General features: G+C 41.4%; 1 protein-coding gene across 1 annotated transcript in view; it reads left to right on the top strand.

Moving 5' to 3' along the window:
• Window positions 1–17,979, top strand: part of cc2d1a (coiled-coil and C2 domain containing 1A) — a 71,572-nt gene that overhangs the window by 23,399 nt on the left and 30,194 nt on the right. The window contains exons 12-23 of the mRNA XM_060854911.1: window positions 412–533; window positions 1,805–1,931; window positions 2,741–2,913; window positions 5,516–5,638; window positions 7,795–7,853; window positions 9,183–9,299; window positions 10,404–10,477; window positions 11,047–11,105; window positions 12,620–12,671; window positions 14,026–14,125; window positions 14,763–14,853; window positions 17,669–17,800. Of these exons, the coding sequence (XP_060710894.1) occupies window positions 412–533; window positions 1,805–1,931; window positions 2,741–2,913; window positions 5,516–5,638; window positions 7,795–7,853; window positions 9,183–9,299; window positions 10,404–10,477; window positions 11,047–11,105; window positions 12,620–12,671; window positions 14,026–14,125; window positions 14,763–14,853; window positions 17,669–17,800 (1,229 nt within the window). The remainder of the gene's footprint in view (window positions 1–411; window positions 534–1,804; window positions 1,932–2,740; window positions 2,914–5,515; window positions 5,639–7,794; window positions 7,854–9,182; window positions 9,300–10,403; window positions 10,478–11,046; window positions 11,106–12,619; window positions 12,672–14,025; window positions 14,126–14,762; window positions 14,854–17,668; window positions 17,801–17,979) is intronic.

Here is a 17,979-nt window from a genome sequence, read left to right as displayed (position 1 = left end):
CCATCTTGAGTATTTTGGCTAGTTGAAGTCCGCTGTAGGTCACTGTTGTCTTCTCCATATTTACCATGTTAAATTCTGAGTGTTAATGAAAGTTCTGTGTAGGTCCTATATTTCTATTTCAATGCTGTATAGTACAGTTTATTATTTTGTTCTAAACTATGGAATCTTCTTACTTTATTCTCTTTGGAAGTCCCATAGTTCTCTTAATTTACTTAAAAGTTAGTAGGCAAGTCGTAACATAAATTTGGTTATCTGTGTGGAGTTTACACGTTTTCCACCTGACCACAAATGGAAAGATGATAAAAATGACCATCCGTTCTGATTGCTGATACCTCGCCAGGATGCTAGCAGAGATGGTGGCCAAATTAGGCAGTGAATTGTTTTCATTCTTCACTCCCCATCTCCCACAAGGTTTCCCACCGCTTCAGGGAGCAGAGAACGGTGCACAGGATCAAAGTATTGTGGGGGTGCTGGAAAGTGCCATGAAGTTAGCCAATCAGCAAGTGAATGATGATGATAATGAGGATGATGAGGTAAGTACGCCTTGGATAGTGGCATGGAAAGAGCTGTCAGTCCATCTCTCATTTTTGAATCTTTAAATGTTCTGCTCTTTGAAATCAGTTCATATCCCATTTGTGAGCTGCTATGATTGATAATTCCTTTGATTTAGAATTAGTAATTCACTTGTGTTGCTGCATAACAAAGTTGCTGTGTGACTTAGATTAACCAATACTTTGCTTCCCTTTCCAAAATAACTCAAAACTCTTATTCCGAGATGTATTATGCTCCGATGGGTATTGTGCATTCCCTCTGCACGCTTGAAGACTTACAGCTAGGAAATTACATTGTCTCACTATCAAAATGTACTCCTTCATAGTGCAAAATTGGAGAGAGGCAGCAGAGATCCTTTGCAAAGAATTTAGAATAACCAGGGATGTAAGAAGGAGCACTTTCAAAAGAAGGAAAATGTGATAAATATTGCCACCATATTTGTATACCATCCCTCAGGATGGCATGGTGATGCAATGGTTAGCACTGCGCCAGAGACCTGGGTTTGATTCCATGTCTGGTGACTGTGTATAGTTTACACACGTTCTCCCCGTGTCTGCTTGGGTTTCCTCTGGATGTTTTGGTTTCCTCCCACAGTCTAAAGATGTGCAGGTTAGGTGGATTGGTTGTGCAGAATTGTCCATAGTGTCTAGGATGTGCAGGCTAGGTGGCTTCGCCGTGGTAAATGCAGAGTTAGGAGGTAAGATTGGGGCTCTGGGTATGGGTGGGATGCTTTTCAGAGGCTCTGTTTCTGCACAGTAGGGATTATATGATTCTATTCAGTAAATTAAAGCTGGGATCTTCCTCTTATGTTCAGTTTGTCTCTTGCTGTTCTGAAGAGGAGTTGCATTGGAGTCAGTGTTAAATCTATTTCTCTGTCCACAGATGCTGCTCGACCTGCTGAGTTTCTCCAGCATTTTGATAAAGCCACCACTCGGCAGCAAAATAATGTGATCCAGAGTCTCTGCAGCTTTATGATACCCCTCAACAAAAAGGCCAAGCAGATTTTATTAACTTTATCAGTTTAAGGGAAAGTCATTGTCCTTTTTATTTTTGAAATTTGCATCTTTATTGCAAATGTTTTTAACTTGCATGAATTCTTAAGGCTACTCCAAATCTAGAATTGTCCTTGTTTTTCTTCTTTTTTATTTCCTGCATTTAATGAAACATTTGAGTCAAGATTTTATTTTTTTGCAGAGACAGAATCATGTGTAACTTTATGAAATTTGTTTTCCTCCCAATAATGATCTTGAAGCCAGTACAGCAGGCACCTGCTCAGAGAGCTGCACCACAAACATGGCCCAAGACTTCAGCCTCACGAGCTCCACCAGCAGCCCCCGCTAACACTGGGAATCCAGCAACAAAGCAACTCCCCAGCAAAGGTAACAGTTGGTGAATAGCCAAATCCAAAGCTTAAAACATAACACTGCAAACCAATTTAAGCTAGTTTATCTGGTGACTGTTAACAGCCAACATTTTAGACGCCATTCTTGGAATGGTGAAGAGAAGAGAAAATATCTTCGGTGTCCCGTGGGTATTACTTGAGAGACTCGGTCCCTGGTACTTTGCCTAAATGTCGACTCTTCACTTGTGAACAGTTTTATGATCAGCCAGTTTGAACGTTTTATATGTCACACCTCTAGAATAGGTGGGACATGAACTCAAGACTGTCTGTCTCTGGCCGGGGCACGATGCTATGCCACAAAAGATCCTCTTATTGTTCACCTGTAAACACAGTCAAATAGTCTGCCAACATTTAATTAAGGAAGGCATCTCGCTCACGTTTGATCCAGATATCAGCGTGCACTTTCCAACAGAGACCTTATGACTAGGGTTACTTTCAAAAAGCCTCTGTTTTTTTCTCCCCCTTCCGCACTTCTCTATTACCCCAGGTATACTGAAAACAATTTGCAAGACTCATCTGTCACTTAGGATTGCTTTAACGGAACAAAGCCCAGACTGGAGGTTGAACTCTGCAGCTTCTTGTTTCTGTGATCAGTGTGGCATAAGGTTTTTACTCTAGTTACAGCCCGTTGGAAGACCTCAAATTTGTTTGGGCTAAACCCTTTCATCTTGTTGCAGGTCAGGTAGGAGCCCTGCCACTGCACCACAACCCCCCCACCTCCTCTCATTCTTCACCTGTAATTGTTGAAAGCCTGAAACTCTTTCATCTCTTCATTCCACCATGCAGCCCAACAGCAGCTGGAATTCTTGCAGAACAGGAAGAAACAATTCATGAAGGCAGCACTCCGTACAAAGCAGAAGAATGACATGGAAGGAGCAAAGCTGTATCTTCGGCAGGCAAAAGGGTTGGATCCCATGATCGAGGCTGCCAAGGGTGGGCTACCTGTAGATATTACCAAGGTAAAAGAACTAACTTTGTGAGTTGTCTAAGCACCCATATGTAACTGCACAAGTTTGTTTTTTGTTGGAAGGAATGCTTCATATCAAACCAACATAACCACAAGATGTCCTCAAATATTCTCTGGCCAATGAAACCCTTTTGTTTGTGCAGTCATCATTGTGGTAAAGCAGGAAATGTCTGACCTGATTTGCATGCAACGAATTTTCTCTCTAACAGCAATTCACTTTTTTTTCATGTGTTGGTTACGGAAAAATGGCGCCATCTTCCCTTTTTATTTTGAAATCATGCCATTGAATCTTTTTATGCTACCTGAAAGAACGAAGGGGGCCTTGATTGAATGTCTCGTCTGAAAGACAGCACTTCCAACAAGGTCGTGCTCCTCAAGGTGCTGTGCTGGGTATCGGTCTGGACTATGCTCAGCTTTCTCGAGAGGGTTCTGAGTCCCTGGCTTTCTGACTCCGAGGGGAGGGTTTGACTCACTGACCCATGGCTGATGTAGCTTTGACAGAGCTGCCTTCTGACCAAACAGTGCCGAACTCCATATCATCTTTGCATGAAATACTGTGACCCTGGTTTGATCAGATAATAAACATGCTGTTCCACTGAATCATCTCTTTAAAACAATTATTCCTGGTACGTTCTCAAGCATGAAGTAGTGGAGAAGAATTTTAAAAGAAAACTGATACGTGCTGAAACGCAAATGATATTAGTGTGCTGTTCTCAAGAATGCACCTTGATGTCTTGCACTGTCATTGTAGACTACTTTGGAAGTGGAATTCAAGTGTTCTTGATTTTCAGAAGATTTTTCACTTGCGGTGCAGTAATTAATTAAGTTTTGTTTCCTCCTGCCAAAGTACAATTCCAACAAATGGATTTGCCCTTCAGTACCCTGTTCGAATTGACAGGGAGTCTTAACAGTTCAACAAAAACAACTTGTTCTTCTGGAGCACCTATAAACATGCAACAAATTACAAAACGCTTGATTTAAAAAAAAGAGAGGCATGAAAAGCAAATAAGAATGATAAAGTTATGGAGAAATCTGGCCCATGTGTCAGGTCTTTGACAAGTTTGAAATTTGGAGAGGAGGAGGAGTAGGAAGGTGGGGAAGAATGGAAAAAGGCTTTGGACGCAGTTTTCTTCTCAAAGTTTATCTCTGTCAACATCACTAAATATTACTGTTCGTTAGCCCATTGGTGGACCTCGCTAAGTGCAAATCAGCCACTCTGTTTTCTGTAAGCAAAACCCTTCAGAGTTACTGAACTTACTGTCATTCTCATTGGTATCTTCAGGGTAGTGAAAGAGACTGCATAAATGCAATTCATCGAGAACAAAATACTGTGGGTATTGGAGGTCGGAAATAAAAATCACAGCCAGTGCTGGAGAAGCTCTGGTTAACTCTGTTTGTCTCACTTGCACAGATGCTGCCAGACCTGATGATTCTTCTCTAGCCCTCTTGTTTACTTTACATAAACGTAGTTGTTTTCCTTCGTTTCTTCTGGGAGTGTTATGGGCTGGGTGTGGGAAATGTTGCGGGGGTGGAAGCACGCAGCTTTGACAATAGGATGTACCTGAGCCCTGGGTTGAACAGAATCGCAAAATATACAGAACCTAGTTTGGGTTGAGTGAGCCCAGGGTCTGAGATGAGGCCTGAGTTTCATGGGGTGGGTAGCTGAAAGAAATAAGTAGTCAGTTGAAAAAAAATTGGATTGGATATCTAGACAAGGAGTCCGATCGTACAAGAGGTTGACAGGATGATGGATAAATAGAGCTCAGTCTCCTTGGCGCACTTAGAAACAGATCCTCTGTTTGTGGGTGATGCCATTTGGAGAGAATATCAATGTGACAAAGAGAAGGGGCCAAAGGGAATATCCCTGAGGAACTCCAGAAGCATACTGATCTATAGAGGGGCAGTGAAAAGGCATTGTTGTGTGGCTGCTGCCTTCGAATGGAACCACACTGGGGAAATTGTAAAACATTGAGCAATGCAGAGAGAAAGCAAGGAGGGCAGAGAACGGAGAATGGAGAACAGTCACAAAAGATGCTGTTTATGATTTGGCCAGGGTGGAATTTTTGTTGAGAAGAGTGTGTGATGAACTGAAATTAATCAGACAGGATCTTTTATTGAATTGGGTATGGAGCCAGGCAGGTGATGACATCGTTGAGAAGTTTGCGATCGACAGAGGACAAGCAAGTCAAGAATTTACCTTATAAAGGAGTTTATGTAGCATATAAGTAGCCTATTCAGTGCGAAGGTTTCATGTCCAAACTCTCTCATCCACGTACGTTGACAGAATGAATCGCTGGACATTCAATGCACAGCCACTCTGGCTTTGGTTTATAAATTCAAACACTTAAAATTCTGTGCTGCTGTGCATGGAGTTGAGACCAAGGAAGTGTTGAGCAGGTTGGTTCGCTCCTCGAATGTTTCTAGTGGCAGCCAGACCTCATTATCATATAAATGCATCTACAACCAATGCCCATGCCCACATTGTGATAGGGAGAGTAAGTGGTGATTCACAGTGCCAGATTGGCACACATGCTGACTGCACTTGTTAGTGTGATGGCAAAGTAAATGACTCATGACTCGCATTCAATTACTAGGTGCCTGCGCCCCCTGAAAATGAGGACGACTTTGTACTGGTGCAGACTCGAGGAGTGCACATGCCTCAGAAAACTGCACAGCAATACCACCAACTAATGGAGGTGCTGAAACAGCAATATGAGGTAAATTTGTACATTGTTAGTAATATAGAGCTGGAGCAAAAGCTGTGTTCAGCATTTTTAGCTGTTATAAAACATGGTAATCATAAAGGAAGTAACTTGTATTATTTAAGTAATTCTAAGTGACTTTGTGAACAAGGTTTCTGACATTATGAAGTTCACTTGACACCCATATTTATTCCTCTAAATTTCAGAGCAGTTATTCTTCCCAATATTCAGGACTTTGTTCTCTGTTAGATTAGTTATATTAACTTATCAGTTTCTAGGAAACATCAAGATTAAACTGCAGAGTCAACAAAACTCTAATATTTTGGGGAAGTTTAATTTTTGAGGTAGGTGATCAACCGTGATTTCGAATGGTGGATCCAGCTTGAGGGGCTGAATGGTCTATTGCTGCTCTTATAGTTCTCATTATGTCACTGCCTGGGATGGGTAAATGCAGCCATTCATGTAGCAGTCATTTCAGTCTCAAATATTTTTTTTGTAAATTTGAAATGTTCAGAATTAATTTCAAGGGATTCTAATCGTTTACAAAGAAAGATTAAAGATTACAGTGTTGGACGCTCTAGAATTTAGACAATTAAGGGATATTCTGATTGGAAGCTTGCAAGATGTCAAGGGGGTCAGAGAAAGGTGAACTCCTCCAGGGCAGTAATTGATGCTGCTATTTACCCTGAGGAAAGCCCAGCCTGTTTCTGATCTCCAGGAGCTACTGCTGGGTAGCAGTTTGAGAGACAGTCATGGCTAGAACTATGCTTCTCCACATCCCCCACACTCCCATGATTAAATAATCTGGCAATGGTCATGTGAATACTTGGTAGGAGCAAATTACTGCAGATGTTGGAATCTGTACTGAAGAGACAGTGCTAGAAATCACAGTGGGTCAGGCAGCATCCATAGAGAGAGAGCATCTGGTCTCCTTGCTATTGGAAGAATGTTGTGAAAGGGTTCAGAAAAGGTTTACAAGGATGTTGCCAGGGTCGAAGGATTTGAGCTATAGGGAGAGGCTGAATAGGCTGGGGCTGTTTTCCCTGGAGCATCAGAGGCTGACAGGTGACCTTATAGAGGTTTATAAAACCATGAGGGGCTTGGATAACGTAAATAAACAAGGTCTTTTCCTTGGGGTGGTGGAGTCCAGAATGAGAGGGCATTGATTAAGGGTGAAAGGGGAAAGATATAAAAGGGACCTAAGAGGCTCCTTTTTCTCAGAGGGAGGTACGTGTACGGAATGAGCTGCCAGAGGAACAGGTGGAGGCTGGTACAATTACAACATTTAAAAGGCATCTGGGTGGGTATATGAATAGGAAGGGTTTGGAGGGATATGGGCCAAATGCTGGCAAATGGGACTAGATCAGGTCGACATGGGTGAGTTGGACTGAAGGGTCTGTTTCTGTGCTTCACGTCTCTATGATTCTAAACTTTGAAGAGTCTCTCCATGTGAGCTTGCTCTCTATCCATGGATGCTGCCTGACTCACCGTGATCTCCAGCGTGTTTTGTTTTCAGTCTGAATACCTGGGTCAGGAAATAGAGGTGACCAGACATGAGTGGGACCAGAGCCTGTGGAAAGAGGGAAGGAGAGGGATTAAAAAAAAAGCACGCCTGTTCAAAACTGACTGAATCACCTTGTTTCTCTGAGGCAGAAAAGCTAGTGACCAGACTGTGTGCCTCACGCTATTATTAGATAATGTTTAGTAGAAGTGGTGGATGTGACGAATAATTGTGGGGGAGGTGTGGTAAGAAACTATAAACCTTCATGTTTATATTTGTTATCGGGTTAGTAAACGTTAACCTCATCTAAGTTAAACATTTGAACAAACTGTAACTCAATTAGAAGCGTTGGAGCTAACTTATTTGTGAGATGGATGTCGTCAGGTCAGTTTCCAAGATCTTATCCTACAACCATGCAGCAAGGTACGTGAGGAGAATATGTCAAGTCACGCTATCTCAAATGAAGACAGTTCTATTCTAATTTATTGAAATACTTCATTGCTCCTCTGTGCTGCAGAAACTTTGTGCCTCTTTCAGTAATATAGTCTGTTACAGTTACATTCACTATAATTACAATTAGATAGGGATTTACTGAAGATGAAAGTACTCTGAGAAAAGCTCTTTTGATTACTTGCCTACTAATGGTCTTGTATTATCTGTCTTTTCTTAGATGTGTATGGAGTACTCAAAGCAATACACACACCTTGGAAGTGTGTCAGAGACCACCAAGTGAGTACTGATTTAAATCCTTGACAATGGATTGCAAAGTAGAAAATCTTCAGCCATCTAGAGTGAGATGAAAAAAAAATTACTTAATATTGCAGTTCCAATGGAACCATGAACAATGAGCAAAAGTCTTTTTCTCAGAATCTTCTGGTACCTGATGCTGTGTCCCTATTCCATCCTTGCCCAGTAATGGTGAAACAAGGCCATCAGTCTCCTGTCAGATGAACTGCTGTTGAACTGGGTTGGGAAACGTAATCCTGTCTGCCCAAAAGCAATGAGAATTGCTGTTTTACACTGTCACCTTCGATAAGATGATGGATTTGCCAAAAATTAAGTAATCTTAACAAACGAGATCAGTTTATTTTTATATTTAACAACATATTATTGTCCGCTTTTGACTCCCTGCCTTTTAATTTCCCAGTTTGTTACTGCAGTATTCTCACATTTTCAACATGGCAACTTAGAATTTCTAACAAATGAGAAATTAGTTCCTGGATGCAGTGCACTTTTAATTGTAGAATTTGTGATTTCCTGCTTGATTTGTGGAATTGAGTGTTCCTGGTTTTCAGAGGCAGTCCTGATTGGATTCGTTAATATTGTTCACCTAAATTTCACAGGTCATTTTGCATGTGCAAGTATTGGAAATGAATTAAATTAACCAAGAAGCCTTGGGTCTTCAAAGTTTGTGCGAAGATTTGTAGCTCGGGTGCTTGTTGTAGTGGTTCTGTTCGCCGAGCTGGAAGTTTTTGTTGCAAACGTTTCGTCCCCTGGCTAGGAGACATCATCAGTGCTGTGGAGCCTCCTGCGAAGTGCTTCTTTGATAGGACGGACCACTATAAATGCCGGAAGAAACATCAAAGAAGCGCTTCGCAGGAGGCTCCACAGCACTGATGATGTCTCCTAGCCAGGGGACGAAACGTTTGCAACAAAAACTTCCAGCTCGGCGAACAGAACCACTTCAAGCCTTGGGTCTTTGGATTATTTATTGAAAGGTTAGGCAGTCTTGATGAGTTACTTTGTTTTCATCGCTGTAATTCCAAACTGTCGCACTTTTATTTTACATTTCGTCAAAAGTTGTCCATGGTTGCTCAGTTGTTTTTTCTAAAGATTCTACCCCTTTTCTGTGATCAGTGTTGGGGCTGAAATGCTATTGCTTCGAAGCCTCCGAAGACAAGCAGAAGTAAATTGAAACTTTACTGATTCGGTAACTTGTAAGTTGTATAAGAGTAGGTCATAGATCCTTTTGGTGAGTGAGTGATAAGCAACATGTTTATGACACCGACTGAATTCCTTTGTAATCATTTTGTTGTGTGTGCATGCTTATGTTTTCAGATTTGAGAAAATGGCAGAAGATTGCAAAAAGAACATTGAGGTTCTGAAGCAGGCGCATGCCCAAGGCTATCCTCTCCCAAAGTATCATCAGGAGGAGAGAACCTTTCAAATAGTAAAGTGAGTAGAAGCGACAGAGATTTTAGGTCAACTATAGCATGCATTTAAGTCCTGTTTTTATACAAAGTTTTAAAACCTTTATAGGACAACTTTGAGTGGTATTTCCTTGCAGCACTTAACAGCTTCACATTATCTGAGTGTTGATGGCTTAACCATTCAAAACAAAGTTAAACAAATGCATCGTACTTTAGGACTTGGATAAATAATGTGACTCCACCTGACATCCGTGCAGACAGCAGAGAGTTTGTATTTTGAATGTGCTGTCAAGCAACTGTTTTTGTGGGTTTAGGAGGATGCTAAATATCAGCCAACACTGTGAAGAAGAGGAATTCTCCTGGTACCCTGACCATGCTCCTGTCTTATTTATCCCATTGCTGCTTGTGCTGAATTTGCTTTCAACAGTGACTCCAATTTATTTCAATGGCTTGAATTGTTTCTCAGCTATTTGATCAAGTGATGTATCATTACAGGTCTTTTTTTCCTTTTAATTCCTTTAAATTTAGCCACAATCTTCTTCACAGTGCAATGCAGTCTTTGTAAGGAGGATATAGTTACATATTTGTATAGTAGCAGCATTATGCTTGAACCCAGAATGCGGGATGTGGGGATTCAGGTCAGCTGTGTATTTAAAACCTTTACATTGAAGAACGCAAATGTGACGTTAGAAATACTGATGTTTGCTGTTCAGTTACAGTAAAATATAAATTTAATGTTTTTAATCTATAAATTAACTATTAATGAAGCAAAAAACCTCAGTTACTACGCTGAAGTATTTCATTTTCTTGATTGCAGCAGTTCTTAATTGGCATTTATTCTTTGTACGCAGCCACATTAAAACGATTGAGCAACTCAACCTGGTTTTTTTTTGGTTTTACTAATTTGAGGTGGGAATGATTATTCCCCTGTTATTCCCAATCATCAGAGTCATGGAACCTTTAGTGTCCACCCGAACTTCTGGAAGAGACAGACAGTGTATCAGTTTACCACTTCTTTTCCAACGGCAACATGACTGTAGCGAAATGCCCAAATTATACACTCGGTTCTTAATGTGGCGAATAACTGATGCACCAATACAACTTAAAATTGATATTTGCTTTATTTCAGGATTTTTCCCCAGCTCTCAAACAGTGACATGGTTCTTTACATTGTCAAAGGAATTAACCTGCCTGCTCCTTCAGGTAATTAAATGTGCTGTGGAATTTCCAATCCTGTTACCTGCTCTAGCTGTAGAGAGGCCTTTACTGGGGTATGAGAGAAAGACGTGTCACCACGTGCAGCTACAGTTTGCTGTAACTGTTAGTCTGACAGGGAGCCAGCCCGCCCACAGCAGAGTTTGTTTCCTATTATATAGTTGCTTGTCTTACTCGGTCCAGTGCCAACTGTTTTGCACTCCCGCTCTCCCTCCCTCGACCTTCCTTCCAGCTCAGTTTGCTTCCAAACAAGGCTGTTTGTCGAGCTTTTAAGAGCTTCTTGTCTGAATAATACAACACACACAATCCCAAGCAGACTTACTGCAGTTTGCGAAATGTTTTGCATAAATTCTTCTGTACGTTGCATTAGCAGAGAATGATGCTCACTTTCACACACCATTTTCCTTCAAGCATTGTGTTGTGAACAGCCAGTCTTTCTTGTGTGTACCACTATCTCTTAACAGACTTGGGTATGAGCTCCCTAATTTTTAAAAAAAAATTGTCCTCTGTTGCTGAATCTAATCTGTATAAATAACAACCATAAATATTCTGTTCAGGTGTTGCACCGAATGATCTTGATGCCTTTGTCAAGTTTGAATTTGCCTTCCCAAACTCAGTAAGTATCTTGTATTGCAAGAGTTTGTTGGTTTAGCTGGTTGAGTTTGAATGAAGGGCCATATCCCACGAAGATATGTATTATTTGGATTGAAAAGCATATGTAATCAGACCAGATAAACCTGCACCCGTTAACAAGGCAGTTTAACTCTAAGAGACTGTTTTATTTTCGTGAAAAGAAGGATCAAAAATGGCAGTTTCTCTTTTTTTAGTCCCCAGAAAAGTTAGTTGATAAGAGGCTTATTATTCAGTTTTTTAAAAGAAAACATTGTGAGGACCATAACATAAAGTGTCCCAGAGCCTTAATATCACTGATGTAGTCATAAGATGTCCAAAATGGAAACAGACCCTGACGTACAATGCTGACCAGATATCCTAAATAAATGTCCCATTTGCCAGCATTTGACCCATCTCCCTCCAAACCCTTCCTATTCATATACCCATCCAGATGCCTTTTAAATGTTGTCATTGTACCAGTCTCCACCACTTCTAGCAGCTCATTCCATACACGTACCACCCTCCACGTGGTAAGGTTGCCCCTTAGGTCTCTTTATATCTTTTCCCTCGCACCCTAAATCTATGCCCTCTAGTTTTAGACTCCCCTACCTGGGGAGAAGACCTTGACTATTCACCTTATCCGTGCCCCTCATGATTTTAAAAACTTCAGTCAGATCACCCCTTAGCCTCTGATGCTCTGGAGAAAATAGCCCCAGCCCATTCAGCCTCTTCCTATAGCTACATGGTTTGTGGCTTGGCATATTAGGAACTATGGGCCATGTGCTTCTGACGACCATATCAGAGAGCTGTACGTTAGGGAGAGAGAAGAGGAGTGAATATGAACAAACCCCAATAGGGAACACCCATGGGAGTAATGGAGAGCATGTTGGAAGATAGAGAAGTGACACAGACCCCTGTACTCACTGACCTACATGGATAATGTCTGGCAAAGCCTCCATTTTTAAAACTTCTCTTCCTTCTCTCTTTTTTTTTGCAACTTTACTCGGCCTGTCCATTCCCGTGTTGCTGCAGCCTTTTACAACACTCCCACCCTGTGCGATGTCTGCTCTTCTGCAGTTGGAGCCTCTTGCATGTACCCAACGGTTCACTCCTTCTGTGGCAACTGAAGGCATGGTTGCCAAGGTTTGAAGGAGTGGAATTTTCTCTCGTAACCTCTATATTCACTTTCAGTTATTCTTAAAACCTCCTTTTGACCTATCTCTTGGTCACCTGTCCTGATATCCCCTTATCTAACTTGAGTCACAAACTTTTATCTGGTTTATGCTTCTGTGAAGTGTCGAATGATACTTGTACTAGGTTGAAGATACTTTATAAATACAAGTTGTAATTGTCTGAAAGTTAACCCTAATTAAACAAATTGTCCTTTTTTGGATTTTGCTTTACAATTTTAGTTCTATAAGCACCCACTAGTCCTTGTGTAAGCAAGTTTAAGCCTTTATTCTCTAGAGCTGTGTCGAATGCTGCAGGTTACAATTTGCATTATATTTTATTGAACAGGAGGAGGCACAGAAAGACAAAACCAATGTGATTAAGAACACAAACTGTCCAGGTAGGTACAACTGGAAAGCTACCATCTGAATGAGCAAATCTGGCATAAAGCAATAAGTTAATTACAGCTGCATGGCCGCTTTACTGTGTAGATAATTTGGTCTCCTACTTAAGAAATGATGTAAATGCACGGAAAGTGACTCTGAGAGGGTTCATACGACTGAACTCTGGGATGGTCGTAGGTTATCTAATGAGACGGTTAGATAGGTTGGTCCTACCTTTGTTGCAAGTTAGAGGGATGAGAGGTGATTTTGTTGAAGTATACAAGGTTCTGAGGGGACTTGCCAGGGTGGATGCTGAAAGCTCTTGTGGAGAAGCTAGAACTGGGAGAGGGGACCTTTTTTTAAAACATGAGAGGTTTAAGGAGGAGATGAGGAATTTTCTTTTTTCTCAGTGGTTATGGGTTTTGGAATGCTTTCCCTAGCAAATAGTGGAGGCAGGGTCATTGAATATTTTAAGGCTGATGTAGATTTGACTCCCTTGTTCATTAAAAAGTTTGTTCTTATCAGGGATAGGTGAGGTATTGATCCTCATTCGATGATCAAACAGGCTGAAGGTACCAAATGTTCTTCTTCTGCTCCTCATTTGATTAATCAGAATGGACTGAGTGAGATCTCAGTCATAACAGTCTTGCCTCTGGGTGAGAACTTTGTGCTCGCACCTCACTATCGAGACTCGGGCACCTAATCCAGCCTGATACTGCAGTGCAGAATTGAGGAAGCACTTTGAATGAGAAGGAAAACCAGGGCCTATGTGCCTTGTCAGATGATGCGAAAGAACTAGTGACAGCATTCACAACGGTTCTTCCCCATGTTTCTCAATCACCGATGAGCTGGTCATTGTCACACTGCAGTCTGAGAGATCTTGCAGTGTAGAAATTGGCTGTCCCCTTTTCTACAATGCAACAGACTACATTTCATGAAGTGGTTCATTGTGTTCTGAAACACCCAGAAGTCATTAAAAGAAATGCTATCTTTTCAACTGGATTGTTGGGGTGTGAGCTGGAGAGAAATCTCAATTGCCGCAGCTAGAGGAGAGTGCCAGGCGAGCAGCTGAATTTATTCACTGGGAGTGGAGCTGGGAAAGAGCAAGGGTCAGTCAGAGTGACCCACTGGAATTTAGTGGCAGTGGAATTAAGCCAAAGGGTGGCACTCACAGGGTGTGATGAACAATGGTCGTGAAGATTTTCCATTCCTCTGTGAAATGGGCAATTCCTGATCTCTCTAACAACAATGGCTGCAGGGGCATTTCAAACATTTAACACTGCAGGCTGTTTTGAAGAGTGAGGATTTTACTCTCAAATGCTGCTCATTGTGAGAATCCTACTGTAATAATTGCTTTTAATTGTCTACTAGAATTTAACGAGCACTTTAAGCTGAACATCAACCGGGGACATCGTGCATTCAAACGAGTGGTACAGACCAAAGGAATTAAATTTGAAATACTCCATAAAGGGTATGAGCATGTTTTTAATGTTGTCCTTTCGTCAAGAGGTTCTTTTAAGTAGCTTTAACTGTTGGCTGGTACAAATCCGAATACTCTGTCAGAGCAAGGTCACGTTTAGAGGGATATGGGCAAAATGCTGGCAAATGGGACTAGATCAGATTGGAGTGTCTAGTCTGTGTGGACAGAAAGGTCAGTTGATGTGCTGTTTAACTGATTTTGATTCCTAAAATATAGTCTCGAACTAAATGCTGTTGTCCGATTGACGTTCGATTGAGTCTCTACAAATGAGGCGAGTTTTCCACTCCATTTCATATACCCATTCCCCTTAAAAGAGAATAAAATTGTATAAGATTGTTTTGATTACTTTTTGTATTAGTTTAGTGATGTGTTCTTAACCCTACCCAGATTTCTTTACATCTGTACAATTCCCAATCTGTCACCATTAAGCACTGCTTCCAGATTATCTGTCTTAAATTGAAAGTATATGATTGAGCACATTCCCCCATTGGATTCCCATTTGTCAGATTTGAATACACACTTACTCTATGTCCCTACTCTAATTTCAGCAATTATTTTCCATTTCCATATAACTTAATACTCAACTTTTTAGCGTTTGGAAGATCAAATTCCTTTCTTCTTTTAACAGGGGTATTTTCAAGAATGACAAAGTTGTGGGAACAGCTCAGCTTAAGTTGGAAAAACTGGAGTCACAATGTGAGATTCGTGAAATTCTGGAGGTGAGGTTTCAAAACGTAGTGACGAGTGTATATGGCCAACATCCCAAGACACTCTGTTTCATTCCCAATTACCAGTTAGATCCCTGCAGATACGGAAACTGGGGCTTTGGGAGTGGGTGGATGTTTTGGTTGAAACTTTTTTGAGGATCCATTAAAACCCCACTAAATCATCTGATAAAATTGTGAACTGTATGTATCTGGGAAGATCGTTAGACAGCATTTTAGGCTTGCTTAGGATTCCTTATCCTCTGGCAATGAAAACACGAGTCAGTGAATTCCAAACACAAAAATGGATAGTTGTTTTATGAATGAACTAATTGGGGTTTAAGAAAGATGGATGCCCCATGATATTTCTACATCCATCAAGAGAACTATATCCAGTAATTTTGTCACTCAGTGACCATCATTCTGTATTATTCTCTTTTTAATCATAGCTGTAACTACTGACATTACTCTCCCCTAATTTCATTCCTACGGTCTCGGATTCAAGAGTATAACTTTTCCTTTTCCCTGCCCTGCCTGAGACCAGGATAACATCATTGGCCTCCTTGATTTGCCTGCCTCTTGACAACATCACTATTTTTATGGCAATAGCTTTCACCCTATATAAAAATGGCACCCAGCTCTGCCTGCATCCCCCTTGACTTGACAACTAGCACTGTGCTGGCCGGTTGTTTATCTGAGATTGGTGTTTGCTGATTGGTGTGAAGCTAATAACGTCGAGTGCAAATATCACTTAAAAACTACTGTTAGGTCCAAAACAAGGCTAATGGGATATTGGCTGCTACCTTCGGGGAGCTGCTAGGCTAAAGGGATATAAGTGAATTGCTTTCGGAGAGTTAACGCAGACATGATGGGCCTAATGGCCTCCTTCTGTATTGTAGCCATTGTGATTCTACATTGTCATTTTCAATGTGGTTAAACCCTGTCTGAATTACTTTATGTTCAGTTTTGAGCACTGCAACTCTGGGAGAAATATATTTAATCTCAAGGGGGTTGCAGCACCAATGTCTCAAGATGATACTGGGACCATGAGGATAGGTTAGATGGACCGGGCTAGGTATTTCCTTTGAGAATGGAAAATTTAAGAGATGGTGTCCAGGTAATTCTGGGAGAACGGGCATTTTGGCAACGCGATTTGGCTGTAACATCGCTGAAGAATTGGGGAGCGGTATTTTCGAGAGCACTTACCTGTGTTTGCTATCACGTGATCCCAGCAGGAATTGGTTTACACACTTTGTACTGTGCATGTGCCAATGTCTGCACCGAAGTCTTCGTGCTGTTTGGCACGTGCGCCAGTCTGAGTTGTACTGTGCATGTGCTGATGTCAGCTGCAGGCCGAGCAGCTTTCTGGGAGGGGGATGTACACGGAGCAGCTTTCTTACATTTTTCACAAGTACTGTGTTGAATTTATTTTTGTTTCGTTAATGAATATAATTTCAATCTTCATTCAGGCTGCACTATACTTTGTGCTAGACTTTTGGCTGATTTTTTTTTGTTTGAGTGATCATGAGAGTTTTGGTTGGTCTGCTCCCAACCCCATAGGCGAACAGAACCACAACAACGAGCACCCGAGCTACAAATCTTCTCCCAAACTTTGAAGGCCCCAATATTTATATTCAGCGATCTTCTATTAAGAGAGGTTTCACTGGAATGCAACTTTAGCCTTATTAGAGAACTACCTGTACTTAGTTTGGGAGGCTGGGAGTTGGTGGCACTTGTCAAGGGCAGGTTAATTGAAAATTTAAAATATTGAAGTTGATAGATTTTTGAGTGTTGTTGAGAATTGACATTTTGTTTCATCTTGCACTCCTGAGAACAATTCACAAGAATACCAAGGTAAAAGGAAAATGAAATTTACACTACATGACAGGAGAGTATTAATTGGTTGGCAAGTATATTCTGATTAGTGGAAGTATTATTTCTAACCGCTGCAGTTCTATTGAGCTCCTATTTGAGTTTTTGAGAAGCTAGGGTATCGATGGATACACATCAGTAGCAGTTAGATAGAGATAAGGTACATCTCAACTGTGATCAAATTTCATGCTTATTGCATCATCTACTTCAGTTCCTATCAGTTAGTGGATGCACAAGAACTGTCTTTGAGACATGGCTGGAGCAAACCGATCACATGGGGATTAGAGAGGATATTGAATTGCAGTTAGACCCCGCCTCCCTCCCACCCAGTGTGTGATTTAGAATGGAGCACTGTGCATTAAACAACATCCCAACCTTCCAAACTGGCACAGCAATAGTAATTCAAGCAGCTGCTGCCGCCAAGCTTCCTGGTCTGTCAGCCAGGCTAGCCTGCGATGGCTCTTGTAATCCTTCCCCTCCTGTCCAGCTTTCTCTTCCCACGAGTTCCTGCACACGCTCAATGGAATGTACTGTTCAAACAAAGATTTTCAAAGCCATCAAGACAGGACAGTGGGAAGGCATGTTAATTGGGTTGTTTTTGGTGTGGAGGCGATGAGCCGGTAGAGAGGGATCAGACAGTGACTGCAAGAAAACCTCACTGTTTTCTGGCACAGGACTAAAATCTTTTGCATTAGTAGTCTTGGATGTCAAAACAGTTCCAATATGTGGTGGCTGGCAAGTGAGGAGATTTTCAGCGGAAATTAATGGGTTTTTTTAAGCCTTCTGTATCAATCATCCTTTCTGATCGTTGTTTTCCTTCTCTGCATGGTATTTTTGTTATTGGCAATTGTCCATCCCATCGCAACCCGTCTACTTCCTACAGAATATAATACATTTGCTGCTTTCATTGATGGAGTTCCTTAAGTCATTAACTTTTTTTTTGATAAACTCCTCCCAGGTCTTGGATGGCAGGAAGACGACAGGAGGTCGGCTGGAGGTGATTGTCAAAATCAGAGAGCCCCTGAGCTCCCAGCAACTTGTGAAAGTGACAGAGAAGTGGCTGGTTATTGACCCCCAGAGCTTGCCAGTGGTATGGTTATACTCTTGTGAGGTTCGATTAACACTGTCTGAATGCTGCACCTTGAAGGTGCATTTTCTGCTCATGGGAAGGTGGACAATATCTCATTGTAAAAGCTGTGTAGAGCAGCCCCTTGTGTTGCAGCTCTGTGAGGTAGATGGAGAGCAGACACTGTGCAGTATTGATCTGCA

Source organism: Hemiscyllium ocellatum, chromosome 45, assembly GCF_020745735.1.
Source record: "Hemiscyllium ocellatum isolate sHemOce1 chromosome 45, sHemOce1.pat.X.cur, whole genome shotgun sequence".
Lineage (NCBI taxonomy): Eukaryota > Metazoa > Chordata > Chondrichthyes > Orectolobiformes > Hemiscylliidae > Hemiscyllium > Hemiscyllium ocellatum.
Note: the sequence above shows the minus strand (reverse complement) of the source record. Positions and strands in the feature narration are given on the sequence as shown.